Source organism: Ambystoma mexicanum, chromosome 2q (assembly GCF_040938575.1).
Source record: "Ambystoma mexicanum isolate Mex_15411 chromosome 2q, UKY_AmexF1_1, whole genome shotgun sequence".
NCBI lineage: Eukaryota > Metazoa > Chordata > Amphibia > Caudata > Ambystomatidae > Ambystoma > Ambystoma mexicanum.
Genome location: NC_090924.1, coordinates 1,213,848,101 through 1,213,864,787, shown reverse-complemented (window position 1 = coordinate 1,213,864,787; position 16,687 = coordinate 1,213,848,101). Strand labels below are relative to the sequence as shown.

General features: G+C 51.0%; 1 protein-coding gene across 2 annotated transcripts in view; it reads left to right on the top strand.

Annotated features, from left to right (window-relative positions):
- The window catches only part of ANKMY2 (ankyrin repeat and MYND domain containing 2), a 422,909-nt gene that overhangs the window by 211,557 nt on the left and 194,665 nt on the right, over nt 1–16,687 (top strand). For both annotated transcript variants that reach the window (XM_069648608.1, XM_069648609.1), the window contains one exon: nt 14,102–14,230. In XM_069648608.1, coding sequence (XP_069504709.1) covers nt 14,102–14,230 — 129 coding nt within the window. The remainder of the gene's footprint in view (nt 1–14,101; nt 14,231–16,687) is intronic.

The window sequence follows — 16,687 nt, the reverse complement described above, 5'->3', positions numbered from 1 at the left end:
AAACATATACTCAAAAATCCTGGCAACCCGCCTGAATCGTATCCTACCGAAAATCATTCATCCCGATCAGGCCGGTTTCATTCTGCATCGGACAGCAGGAGAGAACATACGAAGAACACTGAACCTAATAGACCTCGCCTCCCGGAACTCTCAAAAACTAGTGTTGGTGGCGCTGGACGCAGCTAAGGCATTTGACAGGGTGGATTGGACATTCATGAAGCACACCCTTAAAGCCTTCGGCTTTGGACCAAACTTCCAAACGATGGCTCTAGCCAACTACAACAACCCAAAAACCAGCCTAAGAATCAACGGCCACAATTCGGACCCAATCCCCCTGTCATGCGGAACCCGACAAGGCTGCCCGCTGTCGCCCCTGCTTTTTGCACTTACCATGGAGCCATTCGCCCAAAGAATCAGACGAAACAACCAAATTAAGGGCATACAGTGTGGCCCCACGCAACACAAAATCGCCCTATACGCGGACGACGTTCTGCTCACGATCTCAGAGGCCCACTCATCCCTAAAACACGCGACCCGTGAAATCGCCACCTATGGAGAAGTCTCTGGCTTTTCAATAAACTTCGATAAGTCATCGGCTTTGGGCATCGGCCTCAATTTAGCGGAGCAGGAGGCACTGTCCAAGATATGCCCAATAACATGGGGAAAAAAGGCCATCCCCTATCTGGGGGTCCACATCCCGGCAGACCCGAGAGACACATATAAGGTCAACTTTCCTCGACTCTTCACAGAATTGGAAGGCGACCTGAAACGATGGGAGACCCAAGAGATCTCACTGCTAGGGCGCATCACGGCATGCAAGATGAACCTCCTCCCCAGATTCCTGTACTCCTGCGCCTCCCTACCAGTAGCGATTCCCACACCAACGCTCCGAGGTCTCCAAAGGACAATGCTGAACTTTATCTGGAAAGGTAAGAGAGCGAGAATCCCTCTCAGGACGATGCTGGGGGGGTCCAAATTAGGAGGGCTCGGGGTCCCGGATTTGCAAGCCTACAGAGTAGCGGCACAACTAGCACAGGTGCAGGCATGGCAAAACATAACAAATCGCCCTAGATGGGTTGAGCTGGAACAATCACGAACACCCCTGCCCCTACGATTCTTGCCACACATCCCACCCCCCCTCAGGTCGCATTGGGGAGACCTCCTCCTATCAACTAAACACACCCTCAGCTCCTGGGACTGGGCACTAAAACGGAAGGGAGTGCCAAGGGGGCTGAGCCCACAATCCCCAATCTTCCACAACCCAACTTTCTCACCGGGAGCGAATCCCCGCAACTTTCAAAATTGGATAAACGGGGGACTAGAGACAGTGGACCAGCTATACATAGGAGGGAGACCACTCACATTCGACCAATGCAAGGAGAAATTCCAACTCCAGGAAAGAGACAGATTTACCTACATCCAGATACGCCACTGGTGCTCGCACCCCCAGACCCTCCAAGCAGCGACACGCCCCCCGACCGCTCTGGAACTCACACTGAGAGACCTCCCCACCCGCGGTAGAGTATCCACCCTATATAGACGCCTTTTAGCTGACTTCCTGACCACAAAAACTCGATGCATGGCTCAATGGGAGGCGGACCTGGGACACCCAATCGAGGACCAAACCTGGGTGGACATATGGACCAGAACTCACACCTCATCGACCTGCATCACCAACAGGGAATGTGCATATAAGGTCACACTCCGGTGGTATTACCCGCCCCTCCGACTTCACCACATGAATCCGCAATTGGACCACTCCTGCTGGAGAGGATGCGGCCACCCAGGCTCCTTCTTCCACATGTGGTGGACCTGCCCAAAGATCCAACGGTTCTGGAGGACATGCCTGGAGACCATCTCGCAGATCACCGGAACGACAATCCCCCTAGAACCAGAAGCAGTCCTGCTAGGAGCTCCGATCCCCACGATCTACCCGCGCTCCGGGCCCAGAGCGAAACTACTAACCCACTGCCTCCTGGCAGGGAAAACAGTGGTGGCACGAACTTGGAAATCCCCGGAAGGCCCTCACGTAGCCCAATGGTGGACCAAACTATGGGACATTCTGATCGCGGAGAAAGTGACGGCGGCACAAGCGGGTATACTCCACAGGTTCCGGAATATTTGGGCCCCAGTGGTAGAATACGACCAGCGCTTCCCCGCCCTAACTTACAAACCGACCCGAGCCCGCTGGATCCTGGAAAACCAAGGGACCCCCGAGGCAGAACCATAGACGCTGAGGCAAGAAGCGGACAACCTAGGAGGGAAGATACCACCTCCAGAGACTGAGGAGCAAAAAGGCCGAAGAACGAGGAGAGGGAGGAAACCCAGGGGGGGGGATAAGAGACTGGGGATCTATATACCTAAAGAATCACTGCCGATACTGTTTGTAATTATCATTCTGCCTTGATTGAAAATAAACAAAGTTAAAAAAAAAAAAAATGTTGTTGTCATTGTAGACCAATTTCTTTTCTAAATTGTCCATATATAAGTTTGCAATATCCAGTGTGAAAGTCGATCCCATGCTGGTTCCTCTTATCTGTTGGTAGAATTGATCCTGGTGTATGAAATAATTCTCAGTGAGTGCCAGTCGGATGCACTCTTGGATGAAAGAGGTGTGTGTTGACAAATCAGTTCTTTCATCTAGATATGTTTTCAGTATGTTGATGCACTCAATTTGCGGAATACTCGTATAAAGGGCTTCAACATCAAAAGTGACAAGGATGTCCTGTTGGGATGTCTGTATAGTGTTGAAATGGTGTATCATGGCTGTGGTGTCCTGGATATATGATTTCATCTTTCTGACAAACGGACGGAGATGGACATCTGTGTAGATAGACCGAGGCTCCAGAAGTGATCCTATTGCAGATATGATAGGTCTTCCAGGTGGGTTATTAACGTTTTTGTGCATTTTTGGAATGCAATAAAATGCCGGTGTCATTGGGTGTTCTTTAACTGAAAGGCCTTCTCATCTTCGTCGATCCAACCTTGTGTGGTGGCGAACAGCATGAGGCTTTTGATTTCGTCCAGGATACGGGTAGTGGGGTTGGTGTCCAATTTCTTGTAGAAACGTGTGTCGCTCAATTGTTTGATGGTTTCTGCTTCGTATAGGTCTTTGCCCCATAGGACAATGCCTCCCCCTTTGTCAGCTGGTTTGACTACGAAGAGGTCGTTTGTTTCCAAGTTCTTCAGAGCTTGTCTTTCTGATGGTCTGAGGTTGTCTCTGTAGTTATTCTTGGTTTTGAAGATAGCTTCCATTTCTCTTAAGATCCTGTTTTCAAAAGCGAGTATTTCTGGGCAGACCATAGATGTAATGGGTGTAGGTGGATTTGGGTTTTAAGCCTGTCGTGGTGTGGTCCGTGGATTTTTCTCCCATCGAGTTCCGGAAGAAATAACATAGCTGTATTGACCGTAAGAATTTCCTGATTTCGACCTCCGTGTTGAAGCGGTCTGCTTTGCTTTTTGGAGCGAAGCTTAAGCCTTTACTGAGGACCTCTGTGTCTTGTGTCGTCAGAATATATTTGCTTAGGTTAAATATGGGGATCACCAAGTTTGCTGTTGGGGTTGTGCGGTCCACTGCCGTGTTTGCATCCCCCGGTAACCCTGTTGTCGCGTTCTTCCCTGTTTGCCCCGTCCTTGAAAAAAGTGTTGTCCTCTTGATTTGTTGCCTCCTGTTGATGGTCTTCTCGGTGGGGACCCTGACCCACTACTGTTTGATGAGTTGGAGAAAGATACAAATCTTCTTGGTGGTCACTGTTGGTTATGCGAGCCCCCCCGTTGTGTTGTTGTTTGAGTTTTGTTGTTGGTAGAAGCCTGGTTGTAGGTAGGGGTACGTTCTTTCTTCCTTATAGTTCTGGATATCTTTTTTCAATTTCCAGATTTTTTTATCCAGTGTAAATTCTTTGAATTTCTTGATTTCTTCTTCAATTTTCTCTTGATATTTCTCTTCTTCTTCAATTGTTTCTTGATATCTGGGATTATTGATTCTGTGTTGATTTTGTCTTCTAGTTGCTTAAGCTCTTCTGTCTGTTTCTTCCCTTCCTCCTCAGCTTTTTCTATAATCAGTAGCACCCAGTGCCTGGAACCATTTGTTCCCCACTCCGCTAAATTTCACCTGAAATTTGGGGTTATCAATAAATACCCGAGGTATATTTTTTACCTGCAGGCCTTCTGGGATTACTCCCGCCTTTAGGTATTCCAGCATGAGTAATCCATGTGACTCAGTCCGCGCCAGTTTCTTCTTTTTCTGTAACAATGTGTCTAGTTCGGATGATGTGTTGGTTGCTTCTGCTGCTGTTGGTGGTGTCTGTCCCAACAGAGATGGTTCATCTAAAACTTGACGATATTGATCGTCCGAAAATGACACGACGTTGACATTCTCCATTTATTTCTTTTGTGAGTGATTTGCACCCACCAACCGTATGGTTGTCCAAAAATGTTTGTAATGCCAGGGGGGTGTGTGGCCCTCTTTTTTTGATAATGGGGGCCTATGTCATGAGGGTATATAACAGTATTTTTTAACACAAGGACATAGGCTACCCCGCGGGGAAGTTGAGTTCAAACTATCATTGTTGACTATGTCCTGTGTTATATATCGGAAGTGCAGCGCCCTTTTAGGGCCTAAGAATTAATAATAGGAAGTCAAGTGTAATGCTGCTGCTGCCAAATCCCACCTAGGCAATATCTGAGGGATTGCTGAGGGATGAGGTTGGAAAATGCACAAATAACCTACTTGGGGATCTCCCTTTCCCGAGATCTGTCCCGCTTGTTTGATGTCAATTTTCCACCTATTCCTTGACTTGACTCTCTCATGGTACGGCAGGACGACCTCAATCAAGATGACGGTCTTCCTGCGATTATTGTACCTATTTACAGCAATCCATGCACTCCTCCCGGACGCATTCTTTGCGAAACTCAACTCCATGGTATTCCGATTCATATGGCAAGGGAAAAGCCTCAGGGTTAAAAACTACCCTGACCCTCCCTAAAGATTTTGGAGGATTCGCCCTGTCAGATTTCCTCTTGTCCTACAAAGCGGCCCAACTGTGAGTATTAAGAGCACATGCGGGATGAGAATGGGCACCTTCTGGACCTACCTAGAAGATATGTATTCTCCTCAAGGGAAACTTAGAGATCTGCTGTGGTCCCCAGCCAAGTGCGTGCCAGCAAGTCTCAGGTAACACCCAGTGTCGGGCCTAATTTGGGCCCTGTGGAAGAAAAATAGACTAAACAATAACCTCTGCTCTTGGCCCTCTGCACTAGGCTCGTTATGGGGCCCCCGATAGATCTAGGAAAAAGGGACTTTATGAAGACACAGCTATGGTCTGATGGGGCAAGTCTTCCATAAGGAACTGTTCAAGGATTTAGAGGAGGTGAGGGAAGTGCTGAGAGAGAAGGAGGTAACTGTGTTTGACTATCTATGGTTAAAGGGTGTGTGCATGGCCCCCGAGTTCCTTAGTCTTTCACGGCCATTAACAGCCTTTGAGTAGGTGATAAGTGGGGCATTCGCCAGGAAAGGAATCATGTCCAAAATGTATAGAGCAATGATAACAGCTAATATGGAAGGGAGGCAAAAGTTTAAATAAAAATGGGAGGCGGAAATTGGGAGGGAGATCCCAGAGGAGATTTGGACCAGGTTTATTAGATCATGTTTCATGGGAACTTATTTACGGCGTCAATGGAACATAACTTAAAATGCTTCATGGCTGGCAGCTAGAAACCCAGAAATTGTCTAGAATGTTTAGTGGTACCTCACCCCTATGTCCCAGGGAATATAGACTAATAGGAATATCATACCACATGTGGTGGACCTGCCTGAAAATCCAGATGTACTGGTCTGAAGTCCTTAGCTGGATGAAAGAAATGCGTGCAATAGCCCTATCCTTGGAGCCATTACAAATGCTATTGGGAGTCCCTGAATGTGAGAGAGAGGAAAGTTGGTTTGCAAGGCCATATGAGTTGATGCCGAGGGCAGTGAGGGTGGCAATAGCGCAAAGATGGAAGAGCACCTCTCCCCCCTCAAAAGGAGACTGGTTGAACAAACTTTGGGATATCTTTATATTGGAAAAACTTGCCAATGGTCAACGTCAAACTGGAATCCTTTCACAGGGATTGGGGAATGCTCATACTCAAGTGGGGAGATAACAGACCAGGAAGAGGGTGAGGCCTCCCATAGGGCAATATTGACCATGTGGGCGGAGCCCACAATAACGGGCAGGATAATGGGCGTTATGCGGGAGGATCTAGTCCGGGGGAATGAAATATGATGATTTAACATGATGTTATAAGAGCCTAAATGTATCATCTTTTGAAACCTAAATTTCTCCAGCATGGGGTCTGGCATGGATTCACATGCTCATGAATATTCCCCGTCGTCAGGCTGGGAATCCTCGGTAAAGAAAAAACCAGTATCAGTTTCGTTTCTGATCTGTCTTTCGTAGTAACAACCAATTACTGGTCTCTGCGTCATACTGACCACAGCCAATGACTGCCCTCTACCTAAGCACCGCCTCTGGCAGCCATCTTCAGATTTTTACTGCACGTTCATGTGTTGGGATCCTCGTGCTATTGCTCTCGAGCGTTAGTGCTATTTTTTCACGTTTTTTCTCAAAAAACTTCGTTTTTTCGGTCAAAAGAGCCTCAAGCTCCACCGACTCTCCATCCGATCAACGGGGACCCGTTTCGGATTCGTCTGCGCCCCTCAAGGGTGAAGATTTCGTCGAGCTACGCTTTTGGAGGACTCCAGAAGTTTCTCAGGCCCGGCCATGGCCCAGGAGAAGGGAAGCTCGACGCCCGGAAAGCTGTTCAGGGTCTGCCCTGGATGCCAGCTGCAGAACGTCTTCAAGGAGGACGAACACTCTTTTTGTCTTTACTGCCTACATGAGGACAAGACGCACGTGGAGAAGAACTGTGCGTTTTGCGGCAACATGTCGGAGCGGACCATGAAGGACCGCCATCAACGTCTCGCCAACTGGCTAGAAGGGAAGAGCCCGTCCGGCGAGAAGAAGAGGAAGAAATCCGAGCGGTCTTCTAAGACCTTTGAGGACGCCCCGGCGACGGGGGTCCAACATAAGGCCAAGCACCGCGAGTCCGCTGGCACCGGGAGCGCCGAACGGTCGGGCTCTACGGGCGCCAGGCAGGGCGCACCCTCCCCGGCACCATCAACCACGAGCCAACGCTCTGGGTCGGGTAAGAGGAAGGCCGAGCACCCGGCGAAGCTCCTGGAGAGGCCCCGGTCGAGCTCGAAGGCGGAGGGGGAGCGAGGCAGTGCCCCCCCCCCCTCAAGGATAAGGCGGTGAGCGCACCTAAGGTGGTGATGGCCTTAATCCATCCGGCCAAGCCCTTTATCGAAACTGTCGCGGCGGCCCTGGCTCGGCCTGTGGAGGCTACACCAGTGGTGGCGACCTCGGGGCTCAGAGTCTCCCTGCCACCTCGGAGGGAGTCCTCTTTTGTGCCCATCGATAGGACCCCCGTGAAATCCCCCGTGGGGAAGAAAAAGGGGGGGGCAGGGCGTCGTCGTAGATTCGGCCTCAACCTCGGAGGAGGAGCTGGTCGAGGTCTTAAGCCACGGCCTCGGCGTGGAAGAAGACCGGCCCGTCGGGATGGATCCCGACGCAGGTGACGACGACATCGTCGAGGGTACCGACGGGGCCCCTGATCGCCCGTCGGATTCCCCTCTGCCAGCGCCGCGAGACAACTCGGCGGCCATTTTGTTGGCTATACAGTCCTTATGCTCTGAGATAAGGACGAGACTACCGTTGCCGACGGAACCTCTCCCGTCGGGGGACCCAGAACCGGGACCTTCTGGTGTTCCCCCTACCAAGAAAAGAAGGATCCACCCTCCACCTCCTTTTCAGCCGTCGCGCCCCTTCTAGCCCTCCTCCCCGTCCACCCGAGGGGATGATACGGGGACTGACACGGCAGCGACGGGTACGGACGATGAGGTATACGACGAGGATGTACCGTCGTCGCCTCCCACCAGGGCTTCTCCGCCCGACGAGATTGGATCGTTCCACTCAATGATCGCCAGGGCATCCGAGCTTTTCCAACTCTGCCCTGAGGAGAAGAAGAAGGAAGGTTTCCTTTATCAGCGGCGCGAGGCCAAGAGGAAGACGGTCCTCGCGGTGCCTCTATTGGACGACATTTGGGATGAGGGCCTCACCCTCCTCAAGAACCCGTCCACGACGCCAGCTAGAAGAGACCGGTACGAGAAAAAGTACCGGGTCCCGGACACGGCCCCCCTGTGCCTCCGGGCGCAGCCTACCCCAGACTCCGTCGTCTCCGCGGCGGCCAGGAAAAAAGCGGGGGGGGGTGCGGCCTCCACATCGACTTCCCCACCGGACGGCGAGGGAAAGAAATTGGACGCTGTGGGACGCAGAGTCATCTGTCATCTCGTCTGCAGCGACGACGATTAAAGCTGCCAACGCCTTGGCTATCGTGGCCCGATACGACAGGGAGCTCTGGTACAAACTGGCTCCCCTGCTGGACTTCTTGCCGGACGACAAGAGGGCAGAGGCCCTGGAGATCCTGCAGGAAGGTGAGGTGGCTTCGGACCCGCCATTACCGTTGCGACGGACATCGCCGACACTGGGGTCTGCCAGTTGCGCAACAGCGTTTGCCTTAGGCGGCGTGGATGGCTCAAGGCTACGACTTCCGTCAAGACGTTCAGACCAGAGTCCTAGACATGCCCTTCGATGGGAACAACCTGTTTGGGAAAACGGTGGACGATTCCCTTCAGGCCATTAAAGCGGACACCGAGACGGCCCGGGCCCTTGGAGTTCTGCAACAACGACGGATGCCCTTTCGGAACAGCGGAGGCAAGGGCGCCTCCAAAGTTTCCGGCGGCGGTTTCTCCTCCTACCGTCAAGCGGCCCGCTCGTCATCTCAGGAGGCCTACAGAGGACGAGGCAAGCCTGGCGGACCCCGCCGTCATCGCCAAGGACAAGGCGCTAAAGCCTCGTCGAAGCAGGATTGAACCGGCCGGGGGGTCGGTCCCCCACCGAAGCACCCCGGTGGGAGGCCGGCTGGCGAGCTTCGTCAGCGTGTGGGAGTCCATCTCCACCGACCGTTGGGTGCTGGACGCCTTGGCCCGGGGCCACGCGCTCGAGTTTCAAAGAAAGTGTCCGTGCGTCCCCCCGTGGCCAGGAAAGAACTTCACGTCCCTCAACTTCTCCTGGAGGTGAAGGCGATGCTCAAGAAGGGCGCCATCGAACTCGTCCCAAAGAGGCTTCGGGGCTCCGGAGTCTACTCGAGATACTTCCTCGTGAAGAAGAAGACGGGGGGATGGCGCCCCATCCTGGACCTGCGACGTCTGAACAAGTTCATCAAGGCGCAAAAGTTCCGGATGGTCACCCTCCAGCACGTCCTGGGTCAGCTGGAGGAAGGAGACTTCCTGTCGTCGTTGGATTTGGAGGATGCCTACTTCCATATTCCCATCTTGAAGGGGCACCGAAAATTCCTCAGGTTTGTGGTCCAAGGGCGGCATTACCAGTTCAAAGCCCTCCCCTTCGGTCTACGGTCGGCACCCAGGGTGTTCACCAAGTGCCTCGCACCGGTGGCGGCTCAGCTGCGCCGCGAAGGGATCCACGTCTACCCCTACCTGGACGACTGGCTCATCCGAGCCAAGACAAGGGAGCTCGCCGTGGTCCACACGGCAAGGACCGTCCAACTTCTCACGGACCTGGGATTCTCCGTGAACTACGCCAAATCCCACCTGGTACCCGCGCAAGACACTCTGTTTCTGGGAGCGAGGCTCAACACAGTGTCCCTTCGGGCCTCCCCGTCGGAGGAGAGGACCAGGACCATCCTGGGCAAGGTGCAGCGCATGTTGGTGGCCGACGCGGCCAAGGTGAGGTCCATCAAGTCCCTCCTCGGAATGATGTCTTCCTGCATCTACCTCATTCCCATGTGCAGGCTCCGGATGCGCCCGTTGCAGGAGTTCCTGGACACGCGCTGGATCCAAACGACGGGCAACTTCGAGGAAAGGATCACACTCGACGAGAGTTTCCGACGAGCGATCCGGTGGTGGGGCACCCGCGCGCATCTGACGGCGGGCATGGACTTCCAGACCCCAGCCCACCAGGAGACAGTGACCACGGATGCCTCCCTGGAAGGGTGGGGAGCGCACACCGAAAATCTGCACGCAAGGGGCCTTTGGCTCCCGACGGAGAAATCCTTACATATCAACGTCCTGGAGCTCCGTGCAGTGTTTTGGGCCCTCAGGTCCTTCCTTCCGTCCCTCAAGGGCAAGGTGGTGAGGATCTTCACCGACAACACCACCACCATGTTTTACATCAGAAAACAGGGTGGAACCAGGTCCCCAGCACTGTCCAAGGAGGCGCAGGACCTGTGGCATTGGGCAGTCGCCCAAGGGATGTTTCTGGTGCCGTTTCATCTGGCAGGGATAAAAAACACCATCGCCGACTCACTCAGCAGGGAGCTGCGCTCGTGCCACGAGTGGGAACTACGGCAGGATCTAGTGGATCGCCTCTTCCGACGGTGGGGCACACCCCAGATCGACCTGTTCGCGACGGCGACGAACTCCAAGTGCCGGAGGTTCGCCAGCAGGTTTCCCCAGGCGAGGAGCATGGGCGATGCTTTCTCGTTCCCCTGGGAGGGCCTGTTCCTCTACGCGTTCCCTCCTTTGCCACTGCTAATCCGGCTCGTCAACCAGCTCAAGAGGTCACGGTGCAGGATGATCCTCGTCGCACCTGCGTGGCCGAGGCAGATATGGTTCCCGGACCTTCTGGACTTGTCAGCGTCCCCGCCAATCAAGCTGCCGGTGGACGCGGATCTGCTCTCCAGGGAAGGAGGCGCCATCCTCCACCACGACCCGAAATCGCTGAACTTGCAGGCCTGGCTCCTGCAGCGCTAGAGTTTGGAGGATACGACATACCGGCCGACTGCAGAGAGGTTCTTGCAAAGGCCAGGGCGTCCTCGACTCTTAAATGCTACGGACACAAATGGAAGAGGTTCTCTGTCTGGTGCCGGGCACAGAAGATTAACCCTCTACGGATTACGGCTCCCCAAGTTCTGCCGTACCTGCTGACGCTGGCTAAAGCTGGACTGGCACACGCGTCCATCAAGATTCATCTTGCTGCGATCTCCCGATACACCAGAACCACGGGACGGACGTCCTTGTGGTCTCATCGTCTGGTGAAAGAGTTCATGAAGGGACTGTTCAGATCGTTCCCGCCGGTGAAGGCTCCGGCTCCGGCGTGGGAGCTCAACGTGGTGCTGACCAAGCTCATGGGACCTCCGTTCGAGCCTCTGCACTCGGCCCCGTTGAAGTTTCTGTCGTGAAAAACAGCGTTTCTTGTGGCCATCACCTCCGCACGACGGGTGGGAGAGATCCAGGCCCTTTCCTGCAAGGCCCCGTACTTGACTTTTCACGACACGAGGGTAGTGCTCAGGACGCACCCCTCCTTCATGCCCAAGGTACCGTCGGACTTCCATCTCAACGAACCCGGTGTTGCCTGTATTCTTCCCGTCGCCTTCGTCGCCGGCTGAGAGGACTTTGCACTCGCTGGATGTGGCTAGAGCGCTGAAGTTCTACGTGGACCGCACGAAGTGTTTTCGGAAGACGTCACAACTCTTTGTGAACTTTGGACCTGTCAATCAGGGGAAGGCTCTCTCGAAGGCTTCCATTTCCAGGTGGCTCTCCGGCTGTATCATGTACTGTCATCGGTTGGCGAACCGACCGCTGCCCGGCCGTCCGAGAGCCCATTCCACCAGAGCGATCGCAGCTACCACGGCGTTCCTTTCTGGTGTGCCCCTGCTGGACATATGCAGGGCTGCTACGTGGAGGTCGACGCACACCTTCACGAAGTTCTACTGCGTCGATCGGGATTCCAGAGAGGAGTCCAGGGTCGGCCAAGCAGTGCTGCGCAACCTGTTCGCCTGAGGTGAGCCTGGTGAGGAGGTAAGATGCTTAATGTTGAGTTTGATGCAATGCTTAATGTTGAGCCTTTGCCACCTCCCGTGGTTGTGCATGTGTGTACTGCTATGTATTCTTTATTCATGAGCATGTGAATCCATGCCAGACCCCATGCTGGAGAAGGAACAAGTTACTTACCTGTAACTGTTGTTCTCCAGCATGGGTCTGGCATGGATTCACATGCGAACCCTCCCGCCTACCCCTCTGCGGCTCTTCACTTGGTCATACTGCCACTTCACGTGCTTCCAAATCTGAAGATGGCTGCCAGAGGCGGTGCTTAGGTAGAGGGCAGTCATTGGCTGTGGTCAGTATGACGCAGAGACCAGTGATTGGTTGTTACTACGAAAGACAGATCAGAAACGAAACTGATACTGTTTTTTTCTTTACCGAGGATTCCCAGCCTGACGACGGGGAATATTCATGAGCATGTGAATCCATGCCAGACCCATGCTGGAGAACAACAGTTACAGGTAAGTAACTTGTTCCATCTTGCTTGCCAGACAAAGTACATGCATTCTTTCGAGTAACGTTTGTTGTAACCTAGTGTTGTTGGATATGTTGAATTACAGTGAGAAAGGTTGGGGCAGGGGGAAGCGAATACGGGAAGCTAATTTTACTGAAAATAACTTTATATCTGCAACTGTTCCCGATGTTGTAAGTTTAATAAAAGTAAAAATAAAAATGCCCAAAGAGCTAATGCCCATGTAACACCAGAAGATCAAAGCTCAGAATAATCCAGTGTGCCGGAAGAATATGTCCATCCGACTATTGTCCATATGAGAGGGTTGAAATGCCCATCATTATCTCTCGTATTTGAGGATGTGATGGTATTTTTCGGGGACTAGACCAAACCTTTTTTGGTTAGTTTTTGTGTTTTTGTTTCCCAGGCCTCCCAAGCTTAAAGTGTCTAAAGTTACACTGAATTGTTTTTTGTAGAATGGCTGAGTTGGTTAGACCACCATCCTTTCTCATGAATTTCAGCATACATTTCAAAGCGTAATGAAGCATTAAAGGATCACAGCAGGGATTTCTGCTCTGTTATGGCATGACCATTGTCTGAGGCCACTTAGCCTATGGGTTGGTAAACATGAGCTCTAGTTTCCCAGTGGATTAAAACCCCAGATGTTTCCATCTGAATCGTATATCTCTTTTAAGGCATTTTGCAGTGGTACTATCACAATTTAACTCGGTACACATCAATTTCCTATGGAGAATTTACAAATGCCTGACCTAGAGGATCATGGATGGCCATGCTACAACCTAATACATTTAATGTTGGCATTCTTAATCAACTATATTGAAATTGTTCCTAAATTAATGTAGCTACTTCCAAATGATGGCGGTGGGACGGACTTCACCAGTTATCAGTCACTCCAATGTTTTTGTGTTTCTATGTGCATTTCAGTTTTTCTAACGAGACCATAGATTTAGTTTTTTTCCATACATTTCTGCTGTTCTAAAGCATGAACATACGTTCTAAAAACAGTGGGGCGTCAAATGAAGTGCGTGGAGTGGCCATGACAAGATCCTTGAACTGTTGGAAAGGGTGGGATAGTGGCATTGCATAGGGATTTATGTTTGACCGCCTTTAATGCAGGCGAGTCAAGCGATGATCAAGAGTTCCCTAGCAAACAGACTTTAGTGTCTTGAAACATCTTGGCACAAGAGTATCAAGAATTGTCTTGGCACAGTCACAATGGTAAATGTGCTTCTTTAACAGCTGATATTTGAATTGCAGGGAAGGACAGGGCATAGTGTGCCACAGTCTTGAGGATACTCAGAGTATGCCTGCCTCTGTAGCTAGTAATGAGCTATGTACACGTTTTAGAGACAATCGTGAATGTTCAAGTCACAGCTACTTGGAACTGTAGCTGAAAAATAGGTCCGTAATTATAGGTTGGCACTCCGATTGTCCCTAGTCACTCCTTTTTTCTTTCTTTCATTTAGTTTGACCGTAGACTGTTGCTGCCAGCTGCTCGATCCTGTTTTTAGGATACATGCTGGTGCATTTCTCAGAGGCCCATCCTTCAAGCAGATGCTATCAATACACACTACATCGCTGATCTGCAGATTATGTAAATGATTTTTGACTTTGTGATTATAGAATGCTGGTAGTTTGTATATCTTGATCTCTTCTGATATTTGTCCATCCATTATCTTTTCTCTTAGGGTTCTGATCCGACTGCTTTGTCTGTACTTACGCAAGCTATTACTGGGCAGTTGGGATTTGTAGATGCTGAATTTTGTACTACCTGTGGTGAGAAAGGAGCAGAAAAAAGATGTTCCGTCTGCAAAATGGTAAGAAATGTGAACTCTCTATGTATTACAAGGCAACCTTAATTTAAAAAAGAAGTCCCCAGTCAAAGCCAATAGTTTCAGCTATTTTTAGTACCTGTTGGGATGTTTGTTTTTTATGTGGCTGCATGTGTATCTGGGTTGATGGGACTGTGAGGAGTGATGTAGGAGTGTTTCGATTCATGGACGCTTACCCTTCACTTAAATGTGAATGATATTCTCTTCATAAATTGCTTTAAAATTAATGCTACTTGTTAGGGTGAATTCTCAGAAATGTGCTAATTTCTCTCTACCTTAGAGACCCCCAGCACCTTTGCTGAATTTTGAGGACTTGAGGTCCACGTCTGGATCCCCCTGGTAACTTAGGGTGAGACCCAAAGTAAATTTATGCAGAACAAAGGGAGCTCTGGGAATCTCTCTACCAGCACAAACGCAGCCCAATGACCTGTTCTTTGGTGAATAACCCATGGGAGAGACTCTACCAAGTCTTCAGCTCACTGTCCCAGACCCCCCCTACCAGGGCAATCCAGACGTGGACCCCCTGCTCAATGTTCTTAGGGGGGCATATCTTCACCTCACTGATGATGCCCAACAAGGTTGAAACATGTGTATGGGGTTGCTGTTGGTACTCTTGTTTAGAGGAGAATTGCCTAGCATTTCGGTGCTGGACTTCCCCTTGGCAGGACAAAGACTGATATGCGGGGATATTTCTTCTCTGTAAAAGGGACAGTGAGCTAAATACTTGGTAGCGTCTCGTCCAGGGGTTATTCACCCAACAACAGGTAATTGGGCTGTGTCTGTGCTGGTAGAGAGATTCCCAGACCCCCCTCTTCTTGAGATTTACTCTGCGCGCCAAACTAGGCTTGGTCCCTTTGTTCATTTTGTCTTTGTTGGGATTCACAAGTGAAGCCCGCCTCTGGCTCCAGGGTGTCTGGCGTGGGCAGGAAGCAAGGGAGGTGCCCGAAACTCCCTGGGCTTAGTCTCCTAGGAGACAGAAATGCACTCTTAGGTGATTGGCCGGCGGGCTGTCCGGCCAGGACAGCCACCCTGCTGGGTGACTGACAGCTAGCCTGGAATGAATGGGAGAAACCTGCATAAAAGGCAAGGCTTTTTGGCTTGGAAGGCACAGTCGACCACTGGACGAAGGAATCTGCAACTACTGGACCGTGGTTTGCCCGTGAAGCCCTGCTGCCGTGCTGAAGCTCGAATTCGCCTCAACTAGAGAAGCCCTGCAAGGACGATTTCTGCCCTTGAGTTGGTGGGTCCAATCAACTTCAAAGTAAGCCACCTGGCCATCCTCTCAGAGCTGGTTGAATTTCCACTGCAGTTGTTGCTGGAAACCGTAGATCTGATATGATAGATTATTTATATAGCGCCTATACACAAAGGGAGAGGAACTCCAGATCGTGTGCGTTGCTTTTAAGTTGGCCAAGAGTTCCAGGAAGATCCCCCAGACTCCCAGGAAGCAGGACTGACTGAGCCTGAGCAACCTTAACACAGTGCTGGACCACAAATTCAAGGAAAGCCAATCTCGACAGCCAAGAGTCTGCAGTAGTGCTATTTGCTGAGACGCAAGGAGCTGAAACCGCAAAGTGCCACTGAATAGAAGTTGGGCCTTTTATGTCGCTGACCGTCCCGTTACAGTGCAGGAGTCCTCCAGACGTCGTCCTTCTTGACCCCACGACTGAGGCTCAGGAACACAAGGTCTGCAGAGCTGCACAGGAACAGAAGCCAGCCAAAGCCCTTTTCTTCTAATCAAAGCTACTGTAAAGTCTAAGAACTTATCTCTTGTTGTGTAACCTCACTCGTTCACAGTGGAGACTTGTCTTGGTTGCTTCTCTAGAGTTGCTAACTGCTTCTTTACCTCACAAGCCTAATCAGCTTGTGGCCCTACTTTGATTTCTTCTTTTCTACAAACTTCTAAAACATTGTGCAAGACTTTTACCTACCTGCAAGAAGTGCTTCAGCCCACCTTGACTTTTGTCCAATTGACTTTGACCTGGCCTGGCTCCCCGAATAACTCTTCTTCCCTCTGACTCTGTGTTTAGCCCTCCTTCCAGGAAGGGGTTAACTTACTCTGCACTGGGGGTTACCAAATGTACTTACCTGCTTCAGAATGTGTGAGATCTCTTGTTTTACTCTAATAATATTTTTCTTTGACATACTCCAAAGTATTGCCCTAAATGCAACAGTGATATATTAATGTCCACAGTGTCCTAACTATTGAAGTCACCTGAGGGCGTTGGAAGTGTCTGTGGGCCATCCCAAATGGGTGTTTTACTGATTTAGGGAAACTCGGAGCCTGTATTTTGAAGTGTATTTGTGGGTTACTATTATGTTGCCCCTTCTGAAGAAGGCTTACTCAAACTGACTGTTAAATTAATAATTGTTTTATCAAGAAAGCTTGTGTGTAAGAGTTTATTTGAATACTAGTCACTGTGAATCTCTGTGTAACTCCCC